The sequence below is a fragment of the Zootermopsis nevadensis genome, unplaced genomic scaffold (assembly GCF_977971745.1).
Source record: "Zootermopsis nevadensis isolate Lab colony 2312 unplaced genomic scaffold, Znev_1.0 Znev_ptg000012l, whole genome shotgun sequence".
NCBI lineage: Eukaryota > Metazoa > Arthropoda > Insecta > Blattodea > Termopsidae > Zootermopsis > Zootermopsis nevadensis.
Window position 1 is genome coordinate 12022299 of NW_028259144.1, and position 21651 is coordinate 12043949.

A 21651-nucleotide genomic window follows, 5' to 3' on the forward strand; every position below is an offset into this window, starting at 1 on the left:
AGTACATTCCATTGCATTTGTGGCTTATAGAGTGATGTTTGTGTTTGATTAAGAATGATGGTTGTGGGTGATGATTTCTATTTGGGCAGTCAGACTCAGGTCAGTCCGTGTGGCATTACGGTGAATAAAGGAGCACAGGAAAAGGTTTGTCTTTGAATCGTAAGGTTGTCAGCTGTCTGTAGTCCTCCGTTGTTTGAAATTCATTCTAATATAGTCAGTCGTTGATGGACAAAGGGCAAGTTGGCCCACTTCCGCAAGCTTGGACACCTGAGATAAATGGCTATACTTAGTCCCAGTTTGTCTCGGGTAAAGAGCTGTTGCCTTCCTCAGTGTATTTTCCAGACTATCTTGGTTTACACCAGGCATTTAGCATATTCTTGTGTTACTGAAGGTGGATACAAACATTTTAAAGCATCGAATCACCATCTTTACATCTCCATCCAGAACATGGTGAGGATGAGTCTCTCTGAAATTGCAGCAACAGCGTGACCATAGAACCAAGAATATCACAATCCACATTTTAGCCACACAGAAAACCATAGATCTCGTATATTCTAATTTTAAGCAGATCTGATAAACATTGTTAATTTAATGTGAGGGTCACACAAAATTGTGTTAAGGGATATACGATTTTTTGTAGTTTCGGAAAGACTGGAACAAAGACAATAGCTTGGACACATTTTGAGCTAAATTGATGATGTAACACGAAATTGAGTGCAATAAAAGGAGTTTCAGAGTTTGCATTTCGTGTTCAAACCGAAAGTAAATTCGCTCTACGCCTTTTTATGTAGACATCAGGGTTAAATTTAATTGAAATCGACAGACGAGGTATGTGGCAAGGTGTTCGTCTTACCACCTTGGCAATCTGAATGCTTCTACGTTCGTCTGCATGTATAAATGTCTATATATGCGTACCGTGCGTGTAAGTGTAAATGGAGAATCCAACGTAATAAAATTCCAAATTTCATGAACCCGCTCAGCGATTCTGGAGGTGAAACATGCAAACCGACTTGCAGACACGATAAACCTTTGTGAGTTAACATTTTCGAAGAACACCTTATCCTGTGTTATATCGGTATTATCTACCGGTAGTATGTTAGTATTATTTGTGATACCAACACTACCTTACCTTCGGGTGCAGGGAAGAGTTTGTCGACCACACTTAATTAAATCGTAGCACAGCGTTTGTTTTTACATCTTGTGTTTGAATTTTCTGTGGTGAATATGGTCCTACCACCAGGTATACAATCGTTGGAATCACAATTCTTGAGTTTCGTATGTACTCATTACGAACAACTTGTGACAAGAAAGAACAATTTTAGCTTCTATTTGTTCAGAAGTTACGGATTTCGAATGTGGAAGTGTGAAACCTGAGTTTGAGGTTAGAAGTTTGGTTATGTAAGGTTAAGTTTGTTTCGGTTATGTTGGGTTCAGTTAGTTTAAGTCATGTTATTATTTTATGAGAGATGGGGTAGCTCTGCCTCCTGTCCAATGGGTACTAGGGTCCTTTCCCAGGGGTAGAGTGCAGCCTAGGTGTAATGCTGACCACTCACCCCCATCTAGTGCTAAGGTTAAGAATGAGTAGGAGCTGTACTATCTCACCCTCAACGTGTCTACATGGCATATAGTGGGTGGGGCAGTATTACTTTCTTACTTACTGGTTCAGATTCGTTAATATGGTTTGGAATATGAAGAGTACTTTTCATATGATAATTGATGTCCATATAATGAATTATCTTACCCTTAGCACTTATAAAGGCATAATATAATTACCTAGTGTGAGTTTCAAAGGTATTACATAATTTCATGTTTCTTTAATATCTAAAAATTGTAAATAAATTTAATTGCCAGTGATGACAGCTTACATTACTTTGTATGAGAAATATGATTATTTGTTAACATGCACTACCAGCTGAGGCATTTGTTGCATAATAAAGAACAGTAAGTTTTGTTTGTTTTAAATTCTAAACTTATTACATTGTGTTTCAGTGTTATGGTGATTCTATAGTTTGTTGTGAAAATGTGAAGTTGATGCCAGACTGAATGAGGTATGTAAATGTTTATTTGTATATTTTGTTTATTTAATTAAAGATGTCATTAGCTCTGACAGTGGTTCAGTAGTCTTTTTTAACAAAGAATACATAATTTATTATGAACCTTTGCTTCATTTTAGACTGTAAACTCATGGAGAGACATTTCATGCATTCTATTTAGTAATATTTTATAGAACCAAAACTCAAATTCTGTGTTGTCAGAATGGTATGTTTTACAGCCAATATTACCAAATTTTATGGTGTGTGAGACTTTGTTTTGTCTTGTTTCAGTGCCTCTATGTATATATATATGTGTGTGTGTGTGTGTGTGTATATGTGTATATATATATATATATATATATATATTTAAAATCAACAGCTGAATGTTGAGGCCAAGTGCTTAGTATTCTGGCTTTGTATTCAGGTGGCACTTTTTTCAGATCTTGGCCTGTTAACCAACTTTCCTGACTCAGATTTTTTTTGTGGCTTCCCTCACCCCCTCCCAGAATATGCAGGGAGGCCACAGCTGTTTACATGTACAGAGTGAAAATTATCTTTACAACTTTACTTGTGAATGAAACCTTTATGAAGAGACATAGACACACTGTTAGTGTCATCTGCAAGAGAAACTCTCAAGTTTTACCATGTTCCTGGTAGATGGTAGCTGCCATTATTTTCTACTGCATTGCATCAGTCTTTGTGAACCAGGTCCATCACCATGAACACACAGGAGAAGGCACAGTGCGTGGAATGGTTTATCAAAATGAAATCAGATACATAGGTCCAAAGACGTTTCAGAAAAACATATCACAAGACACCACTATTAGGACCATCAATATGTGACTGGTACAAACAGTTCAAGGAGACTGGAAGTGTTTTGCACCCAAAAGGTACATGGCTTCCATGTGTGTCTGAAATATGTAATGTAGCTTCATCAGAGAACATAATTTTCCTCAGGAATTCATTATCTTCATCCAGTTTCTCAAGCATAGTCACTGCAAATTCCTTATGGGGTACCCTATTATATGGCATATTGCCAACACCACTGGCAACGTGTAAGCTTACAGACACAAATGTTTTCAAGACACTGTATGTGCTGTCGAATGTGACATTTTCAACTCACATGCTGCAGATATTTGACAACTTTCATGCACTGTAGACAAAGATCCTGTGCATCCTTTAATTTTTTCTTCAGGGTGCACCTGAAAGACTGTGTACCAAACTCCAGTGGCTGACGTCAATAATTTGAAGGAGAGAATTGTGGCTCCTATTATAACAGTTAATTTTGACATACTGCAGCATACATGGATGGAGCTTGAATATTGTTTGGACATTGTACATGTGACAAATGGTGCTTATGATGAATGCCTGTAATGTCTATAATAAACTTTGAGTGTTTCACACATGACTCTGAAACAGTGTGTTTGTGTCTGTCTTTTTATGAAAGTTGTATTTATTAGTAAAGTTGTCAACTTCCAATTCATTATTCTTTAATCATCCTACCATTCAACACTGTATAGTTCAAGTAACTGACAGCATTATTAAATATAACAAATAAATAAACAATTATTTTCACAATTTTGCCCTTTTTAACTATGTTGTTCACATTCTTATATCTGTTTAGTGAAAATATGTTATTCGTTATACATTATTAGTAAAAAGTTTTAACATCATGCATTTTTTGGAAACATTTCTCAGAAACTGCAGAATGGGCAGAGCTTTTAATACATTGGAGAAAGTAGCATACAGTGCAGACAAGCTACTATTCCCACGATTCTACCAAAATATTTGTTGTGTGGAGCCATGCCAACAAATTTCCTATTGTAGGAGCCACCCACAGAAATTAGAATTTAGGGTGGAAATATAAAAGCATTTGAACTATATTTCATACTGTTGCATAAGCCCAGAAGTATATATTATATGATGATCAGCGATAAAATTCAACAGGGTCCAATTTTTGCTTTAATAAAGCACATTTGTAAAGCATCCTTCAGCACATGTTTGGAACAAGATGTTCATAACAACCTTTGTATCAGACATTTGGATGGACCGTGATGTATTTCAAATCACTAATTATGTCAGTCACTGTTTCATAGTTTTCTGCCAACTGATGACATATTTTAGCAAAGATTTCAGGATGTGAAGCCAGAAATGCCTTCTCATCCATGTTTCCATAAAACACCTTAGACACTACTTATGTTTCTGGTTTTGTGATGGCTGTAGTGATGGGAGAACTTGCAGTCAGTATGAATGTTAGGGGACTAGAAACATGAGCTGAGACTTCATAATCATGTCTCACAGAGCCAAATGCAAATAAATAATAAGTAAAGGTGCTTCAATCTCTTTTTGAAATGAATTGCTTGATGGATGACAACAGAATACTAAGAACATGAAGATCATACTGGTTTTACTCACACAGATCCATGACTTGTTTAGACGTTGTATGAGATTTATATCTGCCTGTCACTTGGGATATTCACATTTATTAGCACATCTGATTCTGGCTGATGATTTACAGGTTTTGAAATTCTTAAGTTTTTGTTTCTGTTGTTTTGAACTTTGTGTGTTTGTCTCTGAGACAGTGTACTTTCTTGCTGCTTCACAGTTGTTCCTTGGCTCTACAACCCTGTTTGTGGGTTTTCGCCGCCTCCTTTTCAGAGGTTTCTTGGTCTTTGAAGTATGCATTTGTGAGTAGTGAGTGACCAGCCCACTGACTGCACAATTTCTACTCAATCCTGATTTGACTGCCAAAGCCATCTAGCAGTAAATCATGAGAGACTTGGGTGAGAAATGGCTACTGAATTTTGCTTGAAAACATCTCTTTCATGCTCCTAAGTTTCCTTTACATGCCGTAAATTTACGACATGGGACCTCTGGCTTTACTTCCCCTCCAAAGGAAGTTGTGGTATGAATTTTTATCACCCTTAAAAATCCGTCAACCTCGGCTGGGATTGAACCAGCGAACTTTGGGTCCTGTGGCAAGCATGCTAACCACTAGTCCATCAAGGGTGACTGTTCTGCATGTTTAAAGACCATAAAATTAAAGTTTTCATCATAAATAAGGAAATATAGTCTGGTGGAGGATGGGAGACTGCATGTTACCAATTACATGACTTTGAGTCAGTTGGTCTCATCTATACCATGAATAACCATGCATGTCCACCATTTAGGGAAAGATAATAATCCTACACATGTTTCATGTGCAACAAAGGTCTTTGTCTAGAATAAGCCAAGAGAATTTCTTTGGAATTTGCTGAGGTATAGTGATAAGCCAAGAAGTTTACTCATTGCAGGTTTTCACCCAAACATGTTGATTATTTCTTTGTGTGTTATGTATAGTATGAACTGTGACAATTTATGATACAGTTTACAAAGTAAACCTGGATACTTACTGCTAACTCTTGTGGTTGTGATTATCCTTCATGCTGTCTGCTAACCTCAAAACATTTCTCTCTCATTTGTTGTGCCATGGTATGATGCGAAATTGGCATATACTGATATCTTAAAAATAACAACCCGTTAAAATTTAAAATGTTGGAAGAAGTTGGTATGTGTTTCAGATTTGAATCCAAGATGACACTTACTTTTTCAAATCTAAAAATTATAAAAAAAATCCTCATTTTTCTTTCGGGTGTGTACGATAGTTGGAATAGTGAACATCACAAGGTTGAAGAATGGGAGAAAGCAAAAGTTAAAATATAGGCAGGAGGAATAAACTACAGATACTGTAATTTAACCTACAGATTCAATAGCAGAGCTTCTGTTTTTACTGTTATTTGAAGCAGCAGTCTGAATAGATGGATCTTCATACCTTATATGTGAAAATGTGTGCGCGGAAGGGTCAGGGCGCGAGCCCGCCTGGAGCCGCCGCCGGTGCAGATCTTGGTGGTAGTAGCAAAAACCTCCATGTGAATACAGAACTTAATACATTTCCAGGAAGTACTAGGAATGATGTCTGAAGTGTACTGATGATGGTGTGTTATATGTAAAATTTTCTTGGACATTGCCTATCATCTGAAAAAGCTTGACCAGAGAGGCCAACATACATCCATCTACACATAGGTTTTCCTTTCGTATTTGAAGACAGACGCAGAGTCCAGCTTCTAGAACACTGCTTTTTATCATTTAGACAATGTACAAAGTGCAGATCAGTTTTACTGATTACAATACAATGAATTTTGTGCAACCTAACTGAGGTCTTTTGTGGTTTTCTTCTATCTGTCCCGGCAGATGTCAGGATATTGCCCTAAATTAGGTCACAACTTCCTTCAGTATCCCTTCTGATTTATTGTGTATCGGTCATCTTATTTAATGCTATGTAGTATGAGTTATTGAGAGGGTCATTAAATAAACCATAGTAAACATTGTGGGTGCTGTGGTTACTTGATATCTAGCATATGTAGAGACCTGATTGTACATACTGGTCTTATCTACAACTTCTGTTGCATATAAGCAAGTGCTGGTTATGCAGCAAATTGTAAGACTATGCTGATCCCATGTTTAACTTTGTCTCTTGCCTCTATTAATTGTGCCTATAAAATAGTTGGGAAGTAAAAGCATCATATAGTTTATTTTCTTTCTTTAAGTGTTTTCAAATTGTAGAATCAGTATCAATTTGTGAAGATATTGTATGATGCATATATTTTTCATGGTGGCTTTTGTGTGCATGCATTTACCTTTTCTTAGGTTCTGTATTTCAGTTAATTTGCAAATTTTTTATATTATACTGTGTGATGAAATATTTCATGTTCTTCTGCTATGTGAGAAGTGGTCAGTAGACCAGAGGGTAGAAATTAAATGGATGTAATGAGACAACTTCATAATTAATTTGGGTGACACTGGCCATAGTGACAAAGACAGCAGTGATGGTGACAGTAAGAGTAGTACTGATTCTGAAGATGTAGAATCATTTATGTCTGATTTCATTTGCCTGTAGTGCAGGTAAATTGACTGATGTTTTTGGGATAGAGTGTAGCATGAAGTTCCCCTACCCCATCCATCTTCAGTGACTTCTAGTGACACACTTATAAATATACCAGTTCTTTTTATGCTATAAGATCTGTGTTAGACACAGGTTTATTTGAAGTGAACACTGATGAACAACTGCCCAACTTTTCTTAAAGCATGTTAAATTGGCTGCTGAAGTTTCTTCAGCTTAAGTATCTAAGAATAAATTTTGGGTACTTTCTGATAGTGATGACACTGTCTGTAGTGGAGGAAAGGGAATTTCTGAGACCTCCCCTGTATCACTGCTTGCTGAATCCTATAGCAATGCTATGGAGTCAGTGAAGCCAGGTGAAAGGTGGTGGAGTGAGATGAAAGGTCACATAGCCAGAAATAATAGGAGTTTTACTATACAAATCTTGATGGACAAGAGAGTGTATCACATTGTGCCAGACATGTAGAAAGACTGCATCTTGTGATTTGTGAAGATGAGCAAATATAGCAAGTAGACAAACTGACAGAAGAATTCATGGAACTTCTGATCATTCATGTTTTAGAGGACAGCAATGCTAAAGGAGGTGGACATTGACCCCCTTGGTGTATAAGCAGTATATATTTATTGTAGCATGTGTTTGTTTGTGCATGTTCTGTTGTCAATTATGTTTTTAGAATAAGTAGTACAGAGGGTCACCATCATGAAGAAGGCTAATAAGATGAGAACATGGAAATGATTAATTGGTCATTCTTGCCAGTGATGAAATTTTGAATCATACAATGAAGATAATGATTATTTCTGAACATGCACTACCAACTGAGGCATCTGGTTTGTGAAATTTATAGGAACTGTACATTACAGATTATGTTATGATTTAATTCATACTTACTTTGTTTCAGAGTGTGGTCAGTCAAACAGTTCAAGCTGTTTTGCAGAAATAGTGATACAGACATTCTGGTGGCATAGGATTCTCACACCAAAAGTCCAGTATTCAAGATGGCTAGATACAGTGTGCATATTTCTACATGCCATTCCTGACCTCTGAAAATTTCAGCTACCTATTTGGAATCTGTGTTAACACATTCACTGCTAAATGTGTCAGTGTTTTCATTATCTTGCGCTAAACATGCCCATGGTGTTTTGATGCTGATGTACATGTAGTTGCTCATATCTCCTAGAGATATCACTCAAAATGCAGTCATACTTTTACAGATGAAGGAGAGATTGTTCTGTATTTACAGGTGATGCTCTCAGAAAACAGCTTACTATTCCTTTGTAAACATGTGGTTGCTTTGTATAAAGATGACTGAAGCAAAGTGTGGAAAAGTGAAGCATTTAGATGAAAGTGAAATAGCAGAAGTTATAGATGATGATTCTGGTGATTAATTAATGTTATGTGTAGATGAAAGTGACATTGAATTGGAGGATGAATGCATATCAGAAGCTAGAAATGATGGTGCAAGGGACACAAGAAGACTGGCACAGTTTCATCACAGAAAATGTCATGGTTTTATAGTAGCATATCTCCAGCTGAGCTTATACCTATATAATTCTCTCAGGAAGTTCAGGTCAGGCAGGGATTAGCCAGGAGTAGGGAATTATCTAATAAGTCTGATACATGGCTTTACTGTGTATACATACATGTATTAAAAGATTAATTATAAAACATGATGTACAACTGTATGTTTACTAGACCCTTAACTTAAACTCATCTCTCAGTATTTCCCTAGTTATCCACCTTTAACCTGTTTATCCCATCCAAATTCATCATGGACTTTACTTTAGCATATTTGAGTTTCAATCCATTTACCACATACCTGAGACAAGTATGATGATGATTCATAACTAAAGTCTCACCATTACAACAGTTATGCAACCACAATTGTGCCATGCTCAGTAGCTTAGTAACTACTTTTTTTTACTGACTTATATGAAAATCTGTCTTTTACAAATCTTGCTTTTTCCCTGAATACTAGATAGACAGATGTCCATGTAGGCTTAGTGGCGTCTTAAATTCATTAGTAGGATCCCAACCTCCCCTTAAAGGTCTTTGTCCTTTCGGTTGGTTATTGAGAATTAGGATTGGGATTGTTGAGCAGGGCATTCCACCTTATTTCCCTTTGCAAATTCCTTGAACATTGTGGATGAAGGAGATGGCAGCTAGGTGATTGTGTTCTTCTAGATGTGACTCTTCATCAAGCCTGACCTTGGTATATATATAGTATTTGCATTGTTGGAAAATGCCACATAATATGAAACTGTGTTAAAGATTTGGGCATTCTTTGAACATTATAATTAAGGAAGAATTATTTATAGGCATGTTCTGCCTGTTTGTCCATCCATCTGTTGTCTCCTTACCGGAGATCATGCTACCTTCTATGAGTGGCCATAAAAGGTATACAAATATACATGTCCCAAAGGTTTGATCAAATTAATCTTTGTGATGGTGACATGTAGCTGTAGGGACTCATTGCCATGATGTTACAGTCATTTCTTTTAACATGAGAAGAAGATAGTATATTTGCGTCATATTGTGAATTAGGTTAATATTTTAATATTTTCCATCAAATCACAATTTTTAATAAGATAATAAAATATAAAATATTTAAAATATTATTTCACGTTCCGCATCGAATGATCGATTTACAAATTGGAACGTCTTTTACGACATGTTTCGGTTATATTTAACCGTCCTCAGGTATAAATTAGATTGGTAAATTTAAAACTCGAATTACAATCCTTTACAATGTTATGCAGTTTATTGAAGATGTTCTTATCAGATTACTCTTATATATTAGAACGAAGGTATTGTTTTTTATATGACGTGGTTCATCTGATGTTCAATATTAGTCGGTAATGAGTTGATAGAGACATGAAGTGTCTAGCGGAAGACATCTAGAAGTATTCGTTCTAATATATAAGGGTAATCTGATAAGAACATCTTCAATAAACTGCATAACATTGTAAAGGATTGTAATTCGAGTTTTAAATTTACCAATCAAATTTATACCTGAGGACGGTTAAATATAACCGAAACATGTCGTAAAAGACGTTCCAATTTGTAAATCGAAAATTCGATGCGGAACGTGAAATGATATTTTAAATATTTTATATTTTATTATCTTATTAAAAATTGTGATTTGATGGAAAATATTAAAATATGAGAAGGAGAGCAAAGGAGAAGGTGGTTTCCCAAAGGTATTGTCATTTGATCCTTGTGATGGTGATCTGATCTGTCATGCCTATCAGCCAAGCAGGAGAGCAGAAGATGTGCAAGTCCCAAAGGCATTAACAAATTGATCTTGATAACGGTAATGCATTGTTTTCTTTGTGGTGGTGGCAGCAGTAGCACATTTGTAACCAAAGTTTATGCTAATTTGCTAATTCATGCACACTAGATACTCGCACACACACACTGGTCTACACATTTGTTTACAGTGATCAATCAGAAGTGATAGCCACTTGGTATGTTCCAGCTGAGTTTACAAACCATACGCCATACCTAATTTCACTGTCTGATTGTTCACATAGATCACTTATTTTGATAGCATGAATCTTTAGAAAATTAAATTTAAATGTGTCTATGGTTCACAGAAGTGTGTTGTCCTGGATACATGCCAGTGTATCAAATGTCTGTTGAGAGAGTTTGAAACATCTTATAGGTAATGCACTGGTAGGTGTCTGAGGACACAGTGTTGACCTGTTGGTCTTCCTCTCACTGGTAGCTATGTTGGAAGATGTGTGTAGTGAGGCAGTTGCATAGTGAAGTGAAGAAATTTTTTTGTACAGTTTCCTGTTGCATACTTCAGTCTGATAAAGTCTTTTATCAATTTTTTTAGGAAGCCATCTTCTAGAATATAATAAGGCAAGCAGGTGGTAATGTGCACTTTTCTGTAGAGAAGATACGTGTGAGAAGTGTGTACTTTCAGCATTTAATCTTGTTTTCAATGATATCTATTAAAACAGGTCAATACTTACACATTCTGCCACATCATAATGTCAAATGCACGTGTGTGGATGATCTTTCTGTAACATTCACTCCGGTTCAGTTTGTGGTATGCCCAATCATAGGATGTTACATTATGCTACCAGAGCAAATGTAGGTGTTCACTGCAATGCATGCTGTCTCATCCACATATGAACCTTGGAATATAGTTTTATGGTACAGAAGAATGCACAGGTGTGAACCTGGCATAATGTATAACACCAGGAATTTAATAGTGTAGGAAGTCAGTATACTGTTCTGATGGGCAGGTTATGTGGTGTATTATGAGATAGATACTGATCATGGGATGTAAAAACTTGGAAAATAGCATTGTAGTCTTTTTCAAAGTATAATCCTAGCATTCATGTGAAGTAACTGGGTAAAGACTGTGAATACAAATAAGTGTGATAGATTTCTGTAACATAAATATGCCTGGCACTGAACATAACAGTAGCACTCCACATTCAGGAGATCCCAGGAGAATTTTGTGATTTCCCTCAGTTCTTGTAGACCATTGCCAGATGTTTCAATTTAAAATTGCTTATAACTTTTTAAAATTCAGTTCAACTTTATTTGTTGACATATCAGTACATTATTTGCTGGTTCACTTATGCAGTCAGATACAGCAGCCACTACACTACATGTACAAAAATAAATGCATCAATTCATTGCTTCTTAAGTGATCTCAAATCTCATCCAGTTTGTATAATTTGATATTCAGTGTGACATTTATTGAAGTATTTCGGCATTTTAAATTGTTATACCTAATATGTAATTCAGCGAAAGAATTTTCTCCCAGTGGTAGACTGTAGCTTAAAATTTGTTGAATAACGATAACAATAAGTTTAGAAAGTCTTGTCTTTTCATATCTTACTTCCATCCATTATATTGTTGTACCACCCAACATTATAGCAGAAGAGCCAGGTATATCATCACTGAGTTGTTGGATATGACTTTTGATCCATTATTACCTTTTATAGTTACAGTGAAACCTTGCTGATCTAGACTATATAGGGTAGAAATGTAATCTGGATTAACTTGCTTCAGCCTTTCTTAATTTAATGTCAGACACAGTTAGTATTGCTATGCCACTCTTTTAAAATTGCAGCAAGTGAAACTCCAGCCTCTATTCCCTTAATAACCTGCAGTTTATTCACAGTACTCACTGCATTGCATTTTTGTTGTAACATGATTTACAAAACATTTTTGGGTGCAGTTAACTGGATTAAATTGGGTTCTGGTACATAATTCAGATTGAGACATTGTTTATCATTGATGTTCTTTTGAGCTTCGCACCACGTAGACTGGTTGGTAGATGCCAACGTTTCAGAAGAAATTTACTCTTTCCATCTTCAGGTCTGAAATGGTGCTGAGAATAAGTTGAATTTCTTGGGTGTCAGGAAGGAATGGGCCATTAAGGCTCCATGGTGAACTGTGTCTTGGTGTGGATGCTGTTGTATTGGAGGACCTACCAGTCCGCTGAACCAAAATCCAGAAGATCATCATCACTGCTGTGAAAACTTCAAATTTCACATTGGTGATGTTGTGAACATCCATTACTGGAGCTATGATTGCATCATCTGAGGGCTTCTGGTGTTGACAGATGGCTGGCCATGTCATTACATTAACCAGGATGTGCATGTATCTTGAACTTCGTTGAACAGTGTTCTGGAATCTTCTGGTCAGTGACATATGACCTTTGTTGGCAACTCAAGAGCAGCTGTGCAGAAGAGAGCATGGGCATAAACCCACCCCAGTGGAAGGATAAGATGGACATGTTAATTGTAGTGGCTGCATAGGCATGGTCTTTTTCTGAGTGGACACAAGAGTAATGAGTTTTAATCTGACATGGGCATTGTTAATGTTTTTCACTTCCATATCACCACCACGGTCCCACATATCTATGGGTTAGCCCACTTATGCAGATGAAATATTGCTCAAGAATTCTAGGAAATGATTCTCACTATTGAGTCCAGGTAAAATTATCTTAAAATAGTTAATGGGTGATACTTTACCCATTGATGTTTTTGACATAGAATGTAGTAGAATTAATGTTTCTTTTCTTCATTTAATGTGCTGAAACAGTGTATAAAGTATATTCAAATTATGTGTTCTGACAGTATCAGAATACAGTGGATTCAACTGGCACAGCATCATAGTCCTGATTTTGGAAATTGTTACCAGAAAACACTTCTCTGTATGTACTTTATTTTCAGTTGTTCTTAATGTGACATGTAAGATATGAGCAGGCTTGCAAGTACCACAGTTTGTGGAAACAGTAAACTTAATTTTGTTTACTGGAATCTCATGAAGTTCCATCGTGTGTAGACAGGGGTTTTGCATTGGATTTAGTCGCGATATATGGAAAGTACTCATTCATCTTGGTTTGCTATAATGCATAGTATGTCCTTTTACCAAAGATCATCAAAAATGGCAAATGAATTACAAATGTTTTCATCCTGCAAAAGAATAATAGAACCACATTAATAGTTTTCCTTGAAAGTCAGTTGGACCAAGCAATATATTGTGTGGTAAATGCAATTCAACATTGACAGCATATAGAAAAGTTGGGAATTTTGCCTTTGATACCATTAATTCAAACTTCAGCTAATACAAAAATATTTTTATTACACTGGATTAGTGATTGAATGAAATCCTGAGGTTGAAGAAAACTACCACATGCAATTGTATGAATGATTCTTAATTCAGGATATCAGTAGAGTTGATATGATGGACAAGACTGGTGCAATGTGCAGAAAGCCTGTTTTGCTATAAGCTGATTATAACAAATGATTTACATAATTCTGAATGCCTTTGATCACAGCTAACTATCGATCATTACTGTAACATGATCACTGATCATTGTATGAATATTGTATTTCTTTACTGATATCCTAGCAGCTTCTTCTGATGTAAGAAATAGAGATATTGCATGAAACAACAATTTAAGCATCATCTTGCTTTGTGGCAAATATGAAACCAGTATTTTGACTTTAGCTGCCTGCCCTGTGTCTGCATTTGCTCCTTACACATAACCAGATGTGTAATATAATTTTGTAAAGCTGCATAGAACTTACGTACCTTAGAGCAGTAGTTAATGAATTCATCAATTGTGATGACACCATCATTATTCAAATCCAGCTTCTGCAATATAAATAAAAAAGAAATGATGTTTTTGATGTTTGTTTCTTTATTTAATAATGTTGTACTAACTACGCTGGTTATGTTGCACAGAATCATAATAAGATTATGAGCCGATAGTTGGAGGGATGTGGTTGTGACATTTTAAGGTGCTATTCTAGTACAGTGAAACCTCGATGCATCGTTTTTGACGGGGGAGAGAAATAAAAACGATGAATACGGGAAAACGACAGTTGCGAGAAAGCATTAAAAATGAGAAATAATTAAAATAGTGCATTTTTCTCTTTGGTATACACAAAACAAAACACACAAAACCTATTTCAAAGTTACTTCTGTTTGCCAAAATGTTTCTAATGGATAACTTTACGTTTTAGGCAAAACAGATCCCTTTCCGTATTCAAAAAGTTGTCCTCATCATCTTCACAAATATTGTGCGCATAAAAGAAAGAATTAACTTTTACATCAATACATCATGTGCGTCATCAAAATTCTGCCCTTCTTCGGGCTCGCATTCGTCTTCTGTTTCCTCAATGCTTCCGCTTCTTTCGCGATCGTCTCGCAACTCATCAATAGTGTCGACCCCGCATGTGGCAAGCTCGCTGCGCGTCTCGAGATATTGATTATCTCTAAATCAGTCATTTTAAATTCTAAAAACACTGCGTAAATTTCGTTATAATTTCTCAGAAACGATCAGTGCGGGAAAATTGTGGGCCAGGACAAAGATTTTTGTACGGTTGATGCGATAAACGGCAATTCGAGGAACGCTAGAAACGAGAAAATATAACATTATTTTATACTGAAATTATCAGGGACCGAACAAACCAGACTATGCATCCGGGAAGAAGATAGTTAAGGGAATGATGGATAGAGGTTTCACTGTATATGTGTAAAACAGAGGAAAACCCACACTCAGGATGTCTGATCTCACCAAAGTTTGTACTGTACACTCACTTATGCTTTAAATCTAAACCAGTCATTACAATTTAATTCAGGTGTATGGTGCATTAATGTATTTTGTGCAGTCCTGTAGTTTTGGTTTTGAAAATGTCTAAATTACATGTTCCTATTTACATGTTGACGGGCAAAGATGATAATCTCTATTTATTATTTGAGGCTGTAATTAATATTGTTCAAAACTAAAGAATACTACTTGAAATAATATCTTGTATTATGCTGGTCAGAAAATCTGAATGTTGCTGCTAAGATCACTTGGAAGACCTAGATATAAGTAGGGGGATAATGTTAAACGGACCAGTGGCAAGGGCTTGTGAACACAGTACACAGGAACATCTTTGACTAGCTAACCTACTGGTAGCTTCTCTTGAAGGGCTCTGATCCATGGAATTAGTTCATTTGTGTAAATTGTAATTTTGTATTATTTTGTAAGTCTGTGAGGTGCTTAATCTGTTTTTGTTGGTAAAAAACACAAAATGGATCTATTTGAAAATAAATGGGTAAATACAGTATTTATCACTTACTGAACTGACTTGGAAATAGAAGGCCAAGAAATTACTCAACAGTTTTCTCAGATAAGCAAGAGACTTAGTTCTTGAGGTGTCTAATTAATTCAAGCAAGAGACAGAGAATACTAGGTCCACATGGTGTTGCAGTAGTTGCAAGGCCTCACAAAATTTAATGATTTAGCTTGTTTTGTCTGAACATGGCCACCATTGCTTACTTGCTGTCACTCTCGAATAATGGTATCAGGATTTCCTCCTACTCTGTTACTGGTCCATAGCGTTTTTATAGCTTAAAGATTATTGTTATGTCATGCTTGTGCTTCTGATGTGAGAGATAAATGCATTTGTGAGTACACTTAAATATCTATGTGTATTACAGAAAAAGGCAGAGAATGTCTGTATACCTTAAATATCATATTTACATGTGACTGTGGACAGTGATCAGCTGCATTGCCACTGTCTCCGAGCAGGTTGTATATGGCAGAAGTGACAGCAAGCATTTCTGCTTTTGTAATATACCCATCATGATTTACATCATACAGACTGGAAAGAAAAAATGTTTTATGAAGCCCTCCATAATTTGTATTATTCTTCGCTAAATATTTTAGGATGATAAAATGAAGGGAGAATAAGGTGGGTAGGGCATATAGCACACACAAAGTGGAAGTGATCAAAAATACATATAAAATTTTAGTTGGAAATTGTTAAGGGAAGAGACCACTGGGAAAGCATAGGTTTTGATGGGATGATAATATTAGAATGGATTTTAAGGAAACAAGGTTGGAAGGTGTAGACTGAATCGATTTGGCTAACAATAAGGAATAGTAGTAGGCTCTTGTGAACACAGTAATGAGTCTTCAGTTTCTCAAGAAAAACACTGTCATGAGTTTGTTAATTAAATGTGTAACGTTGTGTGCGAAAGCATAATTCCTTTAAGATCTATATCACATCTGTAAAGATGTAACAAGGCTGGAATATGTCATTAGTGATTTTTCCTGCCTTTGTTGTGCTATGGTGTTCATTTATTATAGGTACAAGAATAAATAATTTGTTTCAAAGGTTCATAATACTCCATAAATGTTATAAATTTCAGTAACAGTTTTTCCCTTTTTTTCCAAATCTGCCAATAGTTTGCATGTAAGTTTGACTATTCATATGAGAAACAAAAGAAAAATAGCCACATATTTTTGTTGTTCTCAGTCACCACATTGCACTAAATTTATACAATAAACAGTGATTTTATATTAGACATACACATTTTAGTGATGAGTTGTATATCCAAAAACAATTTAAAACATTTGTATAAACATAAGTCCACATAACTTTTGTTTTTAAGTTAGGGCCCTTCTTACATGTTGGAATTTGATAGACAAAGCTCCTTGCGAGCTTAAGTAGTAGTCATACACATTCAATGACTGATTATACATCAAACTGCCTTCCACACTGTGGTGATGAATGCTATTGTAATTGATACATTGTAAACAAACAGAGCATCAGAAGTGTACCAGATGGTGACAGACAGTGATCATCAGCCTGCAATGTCTGAGGCCTGTCTGATGTATGGATGAAGACTGGCAAGGGTTAACTAACTAACTAACTAGCTGGCTTAGGGAACCCAAAGGTCCATCACCAAATTAACCAAAGCCCTCCACTGGTCCCTGTCCTGGGCCAGCAAAATCCAACTGGCTTGAACTCCTGTCTCCCATACATTCCACCTACTATTATTCTCCCATCTATGTCTAGGCCTCCCTTCAGGCTTCCTGACCAATACCTGATGCACACCTCTTGCCCATCCATGCATGCCACATGACCCACCCATCTCATTCTTCTTGACTTAATCATACTGACAATACTGGAGGAGGAGTACAAATTTTTAAACTCATCATTATGCAGTTTACTTCATGTCCCATCTTTTCCTCTCCTAGGCCCAAATATCCTCCTCAACACCCTATTCTGAAACACCTGCAATCTGTGTTCCTCCCTCTGAGTGAGAGACCATGTTTCACACCCATACAAAATAACAGACAAAATTGTTGTTTTGTATATTTTAATTTTTAGGTTCTTAGATATCACACAGGAAGACAAAATATTTTGTATTGAAACGTCGCAAGCATTTCCAGAATTTAGTCTCCTCCTACTTTCCTTGTGAATATAATTTTGTTTTGTTATTGTTTTTCCCAAATATTTTAACTTTGCCACACTTTCCAAGGATTTATTAGCCACCATAATATGATTTTGCCCACCTGTCTACTGATGGGATACTAACACGTACTTAGTTTTTTTTTAATTTATTTCTGGGCCAACCTTTCTACTAGCTTCTACTAAAACTTCTTTGTTCCTCTTTATTGTATTTATATCGTCTCCCAATAAGTTAACATAATCAGCATATGCCAATAGCTGATGTGTCACATTCAGTTGCAGTAATGGTAAACAGTTATCAGTTGAGCAGTACAAGACAGTGTTGTGCACACTAGTTAGTGCAGTTAGAGGGTGTTTGCAACTAGTGTCATCTAGTATACTTTTGATGCTCTGCTTATGTTGTCAATAATAATAGTGTGTAAGTAATAATGTTAGTAACATGAATGTTAACTTTGATTTTTTTTAGCATGAAAAACTGCAAAGAAAGTTCTTTTTTGCCTAGAAATCTGTTCCTTAATTATTATGCTGACATACACAATAATCACCAGCTATAATTTATAACCCTATTGTTTACTATATGCTTGCCAAAACAGTAAAATTAGTGTTTTTTACATTTCATATATGAAGCCAATGTAAATTAGTTTATTCAACAGAAGCAGCTTAAATGCCTTGTTCATTTATGAAGTGTGCACATGCAACACTTAAGAGGCTGATTGTATAATTCAACTGGAATCCTGTGCCATTATGATTGAAGAGGCATGAAGATTGAAATAGTGCCCAAGATTTGTTATTAACCTAAATGTTAATTTTTTGTAAACATGCCTCCATCCGATATTCTGACAGTTAACCTGTGTTGTAGTGGCAGTTCAGGATTGTTTCATATTCATGAGAAAATGTATATCAGAACCTCTAACACTTATATACAGTTTAAGTACTTCATCATGACTGTTGCTTGGCAATAATTGAGTTAGTGAGGCAAAGCAAAACATAATGAAAATGCACTGTGTGAGGCTAATGGCTTCAGCCACTTTTCTTCAAGTAAACTTTCCTAGCATAAATTAGGCTTTAGTATCAGTATTGGCAACTGGAAGGAGAAATATTGTCAATGTAATATAAACCTGCTTGGAAACAGTATTTAATTACCCTGAGCTATATTACAGTAATCATTCAGGATTTTTACTATGTGACTAGATTTTTTACTGCCACAGCCATTGCTCTTGTTTAACTGTGGACTGTAATTGTCTTTTATTTTGTTTAGTACAGGCAGCATATTAAGCAACAGATGTCTCTCTGCTCATAGACACCATGAAATCTACATGGTGTCGCAACCCAGAAGATGGCTATGGTCATCCTGTGACACGTTTAAAATGGCTGCCCAAGTATCACCATGTGACAGACTTGCCCATTTAGCCCACTTTTCTTTGTTAATGAGAGCTGGCTGTGTTCTCCCTTTAATCTTTTGTACCACTATACCTGTTTTCTCATGAAACCTGGTTACCATTATATCACTGGAAACCACCCCAACCTCATACTTATTTAATTTCTACAATCAGTATAAAGTAGTAATATGGTAAATGTGCAGACTTGTGACATTAGCATTACTAAGTCTTATAGAGCCTAGTGGTAACTATATGAAAGTAGAATTTTTTATTTATGAGTTTTTGTATGATTGTTGCTGTAAACAGGAATTATTTCTGTGAACAATATTCATATTTTGATCTTTGTAAATGTGACAGGTGATGCTTACTTTGTGGTATGGACAGTATCTTTAAATATTGTTTGCACGAAATTCAGCTTTAAAGGGCTAATATAGGATTCTGAAATGATGCATGGTAATAGATCTTTGAAAAATATACAACATTTGTTTAGATAATTTCTTTGTAAAATATAAAAAAATTCTCTAACTTTCAGTTTGACAATGATAAGTAATAAACTATTGGACATGGCTCATTAAATTTAATATTGTGGTAGAAAATAAAATGATGATGATAGTATTAATAGTATCTGATGTATTTACAGTTGCAGGTAAATATAAAAAATGTGACCAAAGTTGGTGCTGATCATGTGATTGTGCACAAGTGAGACAAAATCTGTGCCTTAGGAAAGGAGGCTTTCAGTTCGTTTTGAAACCCCTTGTTATTTACTCAGTGTGAAACACTAATAGGTCTTTTATATTTACAGAGTTCAGTTAATGTATCATTGTGTTAACCTCTCCGCACTCTACATTTGTTCTTTGCATTGTGAACAAATTGCACTCCTGTTCTTGTATAGGTATGCAGGAATGAACTGGATAGAACTCGGTACCCTCCGTTAAGTATTTGGGTTGTACGCTATCAAAAGTGATGCATCATGAATTTTATTAAATTTGATCCTACAGGTTGTAACTAAAATGTGTTACCCACATTCAGTTTTGTGAAATGGTATTGCATGTAGCTTCCAGGTTAGGAATTACATTTCCAGTGCAGTTAATTGCTGAAAAAACACATTCAAGATGAAAGATTACATGATGTGGGCATATGAATTTTGTCCATTTAAAATTATGCCCCATGAGAAAACAAATCTAATATTCAATCTTATCGCTTCAGGACTGTGGTGATGGTGAATCTTGACAGCTTCTTGTTGAGCATACACATTTCATCTGAGAGCCCTGTAAGAACTCTACAGGATGAGTGGGAAGTAAGTAGGCATTAAATAATATCTTTGCATTGGAAATATAGAAGTTATAACCATTTCTCAATGCCTACTTACTTCCCACCCACTCTGTATATGACATGACTTGTATGCTTGTGACATGTTCATAATATTTAGATAATTTTGCTAATCATATTATTTGGCTTACAAGACCACAGCTCCTTATAATAAATGTCAAGGGAAATCCCAATATATATCATGGGGCTGAACCAGGTACACATGCATGTGATAAGCATGATCCATGCTTCAAATTCACAGTTGATGAACTGAATGAAATTATACAGAAATGTCCATTCAAGGTAAGTGATAAAGAACACTTGGACACATTCATATTCAGATATTAATAAAAAAGATAAATTGATAGAAATTACTTCTGTGTTTTGAGGTTATAATCCAGCCAATGAAATGGAGGCTTTTAGGAAAATGAGAATACCTTGCTTTCTGAGCTAATTTGGAATAATAACATGACTATATATCAGACAGTTCACAAGTTAACTCACACTCAGGTGTTTAACTTGGTATACGTACTGAAGACTTAACTGAAGTGGGCCATGCTTCCTGATTGCTATTACTGATGTTCTTACCATAGAGACCAGTAGGTATACACTTCCAATCATTTCAAAATATTACAAAAAACAGCTTACTTTTCCATCGGAAAAAGTGGACAAATACAACTAAAAATAATTGCTTTCTTGATATGGATGGCTAGAAATAAGCTTCACTTTGAAAGAATATTAGTTAAAATAAATACTTACATATTCAAAATATTTTGTTGGTAAGTATGTATGTCAAGAGACAGATTCTTTCCAGTACCCAGACTGCTCAACTTTTGTATAATGACGAATAGATTGGAGATAAATTTTGAAAGGTGTGATATTTTAAATTTTGTGATTATAACGGGATGGTTTTACTCATTTGAATACCTCTGTGTTGATGTAAGTCTAAGTGCACTTGAAAGGAAGGCTGTGCAGTACATAAAAACAAAAATACATGGTTTACGAATAAAGCTGCATATATGTCAGTCTTTGGCTACTCACATGGAAAGTATATATATCCAGATAACAACATAAGGAACAGGTGATTATTTATTGGTAATAGAGTGTAGTTTTAGTGATAAAATGCATGTGGGGGAGAATGATTAGTGATTTTTAATCTGCATTTGTTTTATAAATTTTAAACATAAAATAACCAAAATATAAATTTTAATCAAAATATGGTTTTTACAGTATTTGCTTCCTACTTTTAGGCATTTGAGTAATATAA

At 35.6% G+C, this 21651-nt stretch overlaps 1 protein-coding gene, 2 long non-coding RNA genes and 1 other non-coding gene across 12 annotated transcripts in view; 3 read left to right on the forward strand and 1 right to left on the reverse strand.

Moving 5' to 3' along the window:
• LOC147873991 (uncharacterized) overlaps window positions 1-8643 on the forward strand; it is a 24549-nt gene extending 15906 nt beyond the window's left edge. For 7 of the 8 annotated variants that reach the window (XR_002543530.2, XR_002543528.2, XR_002543529.2 and 4 more), the window contains 3 exons: window positions 1990-2048; window positions 4639-4816; window positions 7872-8643. This is a non-coding gene — a long non-coding RNA (uncharacterized LOC147873991). Of the gene's footprint in view, window positions 1-3; window positions 145-1989; window positions 2049-4638; window positions 4817-7871 lie in introns of those variants that run through there. The other variant, XR_015534952.1, reaches the window with a different exon arrangement.
• LOC147873992 (small nucleolar RNA Z195/SNORD33/SNORD32 family) lies at window positions 1844-1922 on the forward strand. The gene has a single exon (XR_015535015.1). It is a non-coding gene; the product is annotated as a small nucleolar RNA Z195/SNORD33/SNORD32 family (small nucleolar RNA).
• Window positions 8644-13148: 4505 nt separating the features above from the next.
• Window positions 13149-21651, reverse strand: part of LOC110831279 (Kv channel-interacting protein 4-like) — a 40537-nt gene continuing 32034 nt past the window's right edge. The window contains exons 4-6 of one of the 2 annotated variants that reach the window (XM_087347907.1): window positions 15981-16101; window positions 14039-14101; window positions 13149-13416 (exon numbers count right to left, since the gene is read on the reverse strand). In XM_087347907.1, the coding sequence (XP_087204033.1) occupies window positions 13369-13416; window positions 14039-14101; window positions 15981-16101 (232 nt within the window). In that variant the 3' untranslated portion in view covers window positions 13149-13368. Of the gene's footprint in view, window positions 13417-14038; window positions 14102-15962; window positions 16102-21651 lie in introns of both variants that reach the window. The other variant, XM_087347906.1, reaches the window with a different exon arrangement.
• LOC110831280 (uncharacterized) lies at window positions 16095-19695 on the forward strand. Its single transcript, XR_015534956.1, has 2 exons — window positions 16095-18115; window positions 18956-19695. It is a non-coding gene; the product is annotated as an uncharacterized LOC110831280 (long non-coding RNA).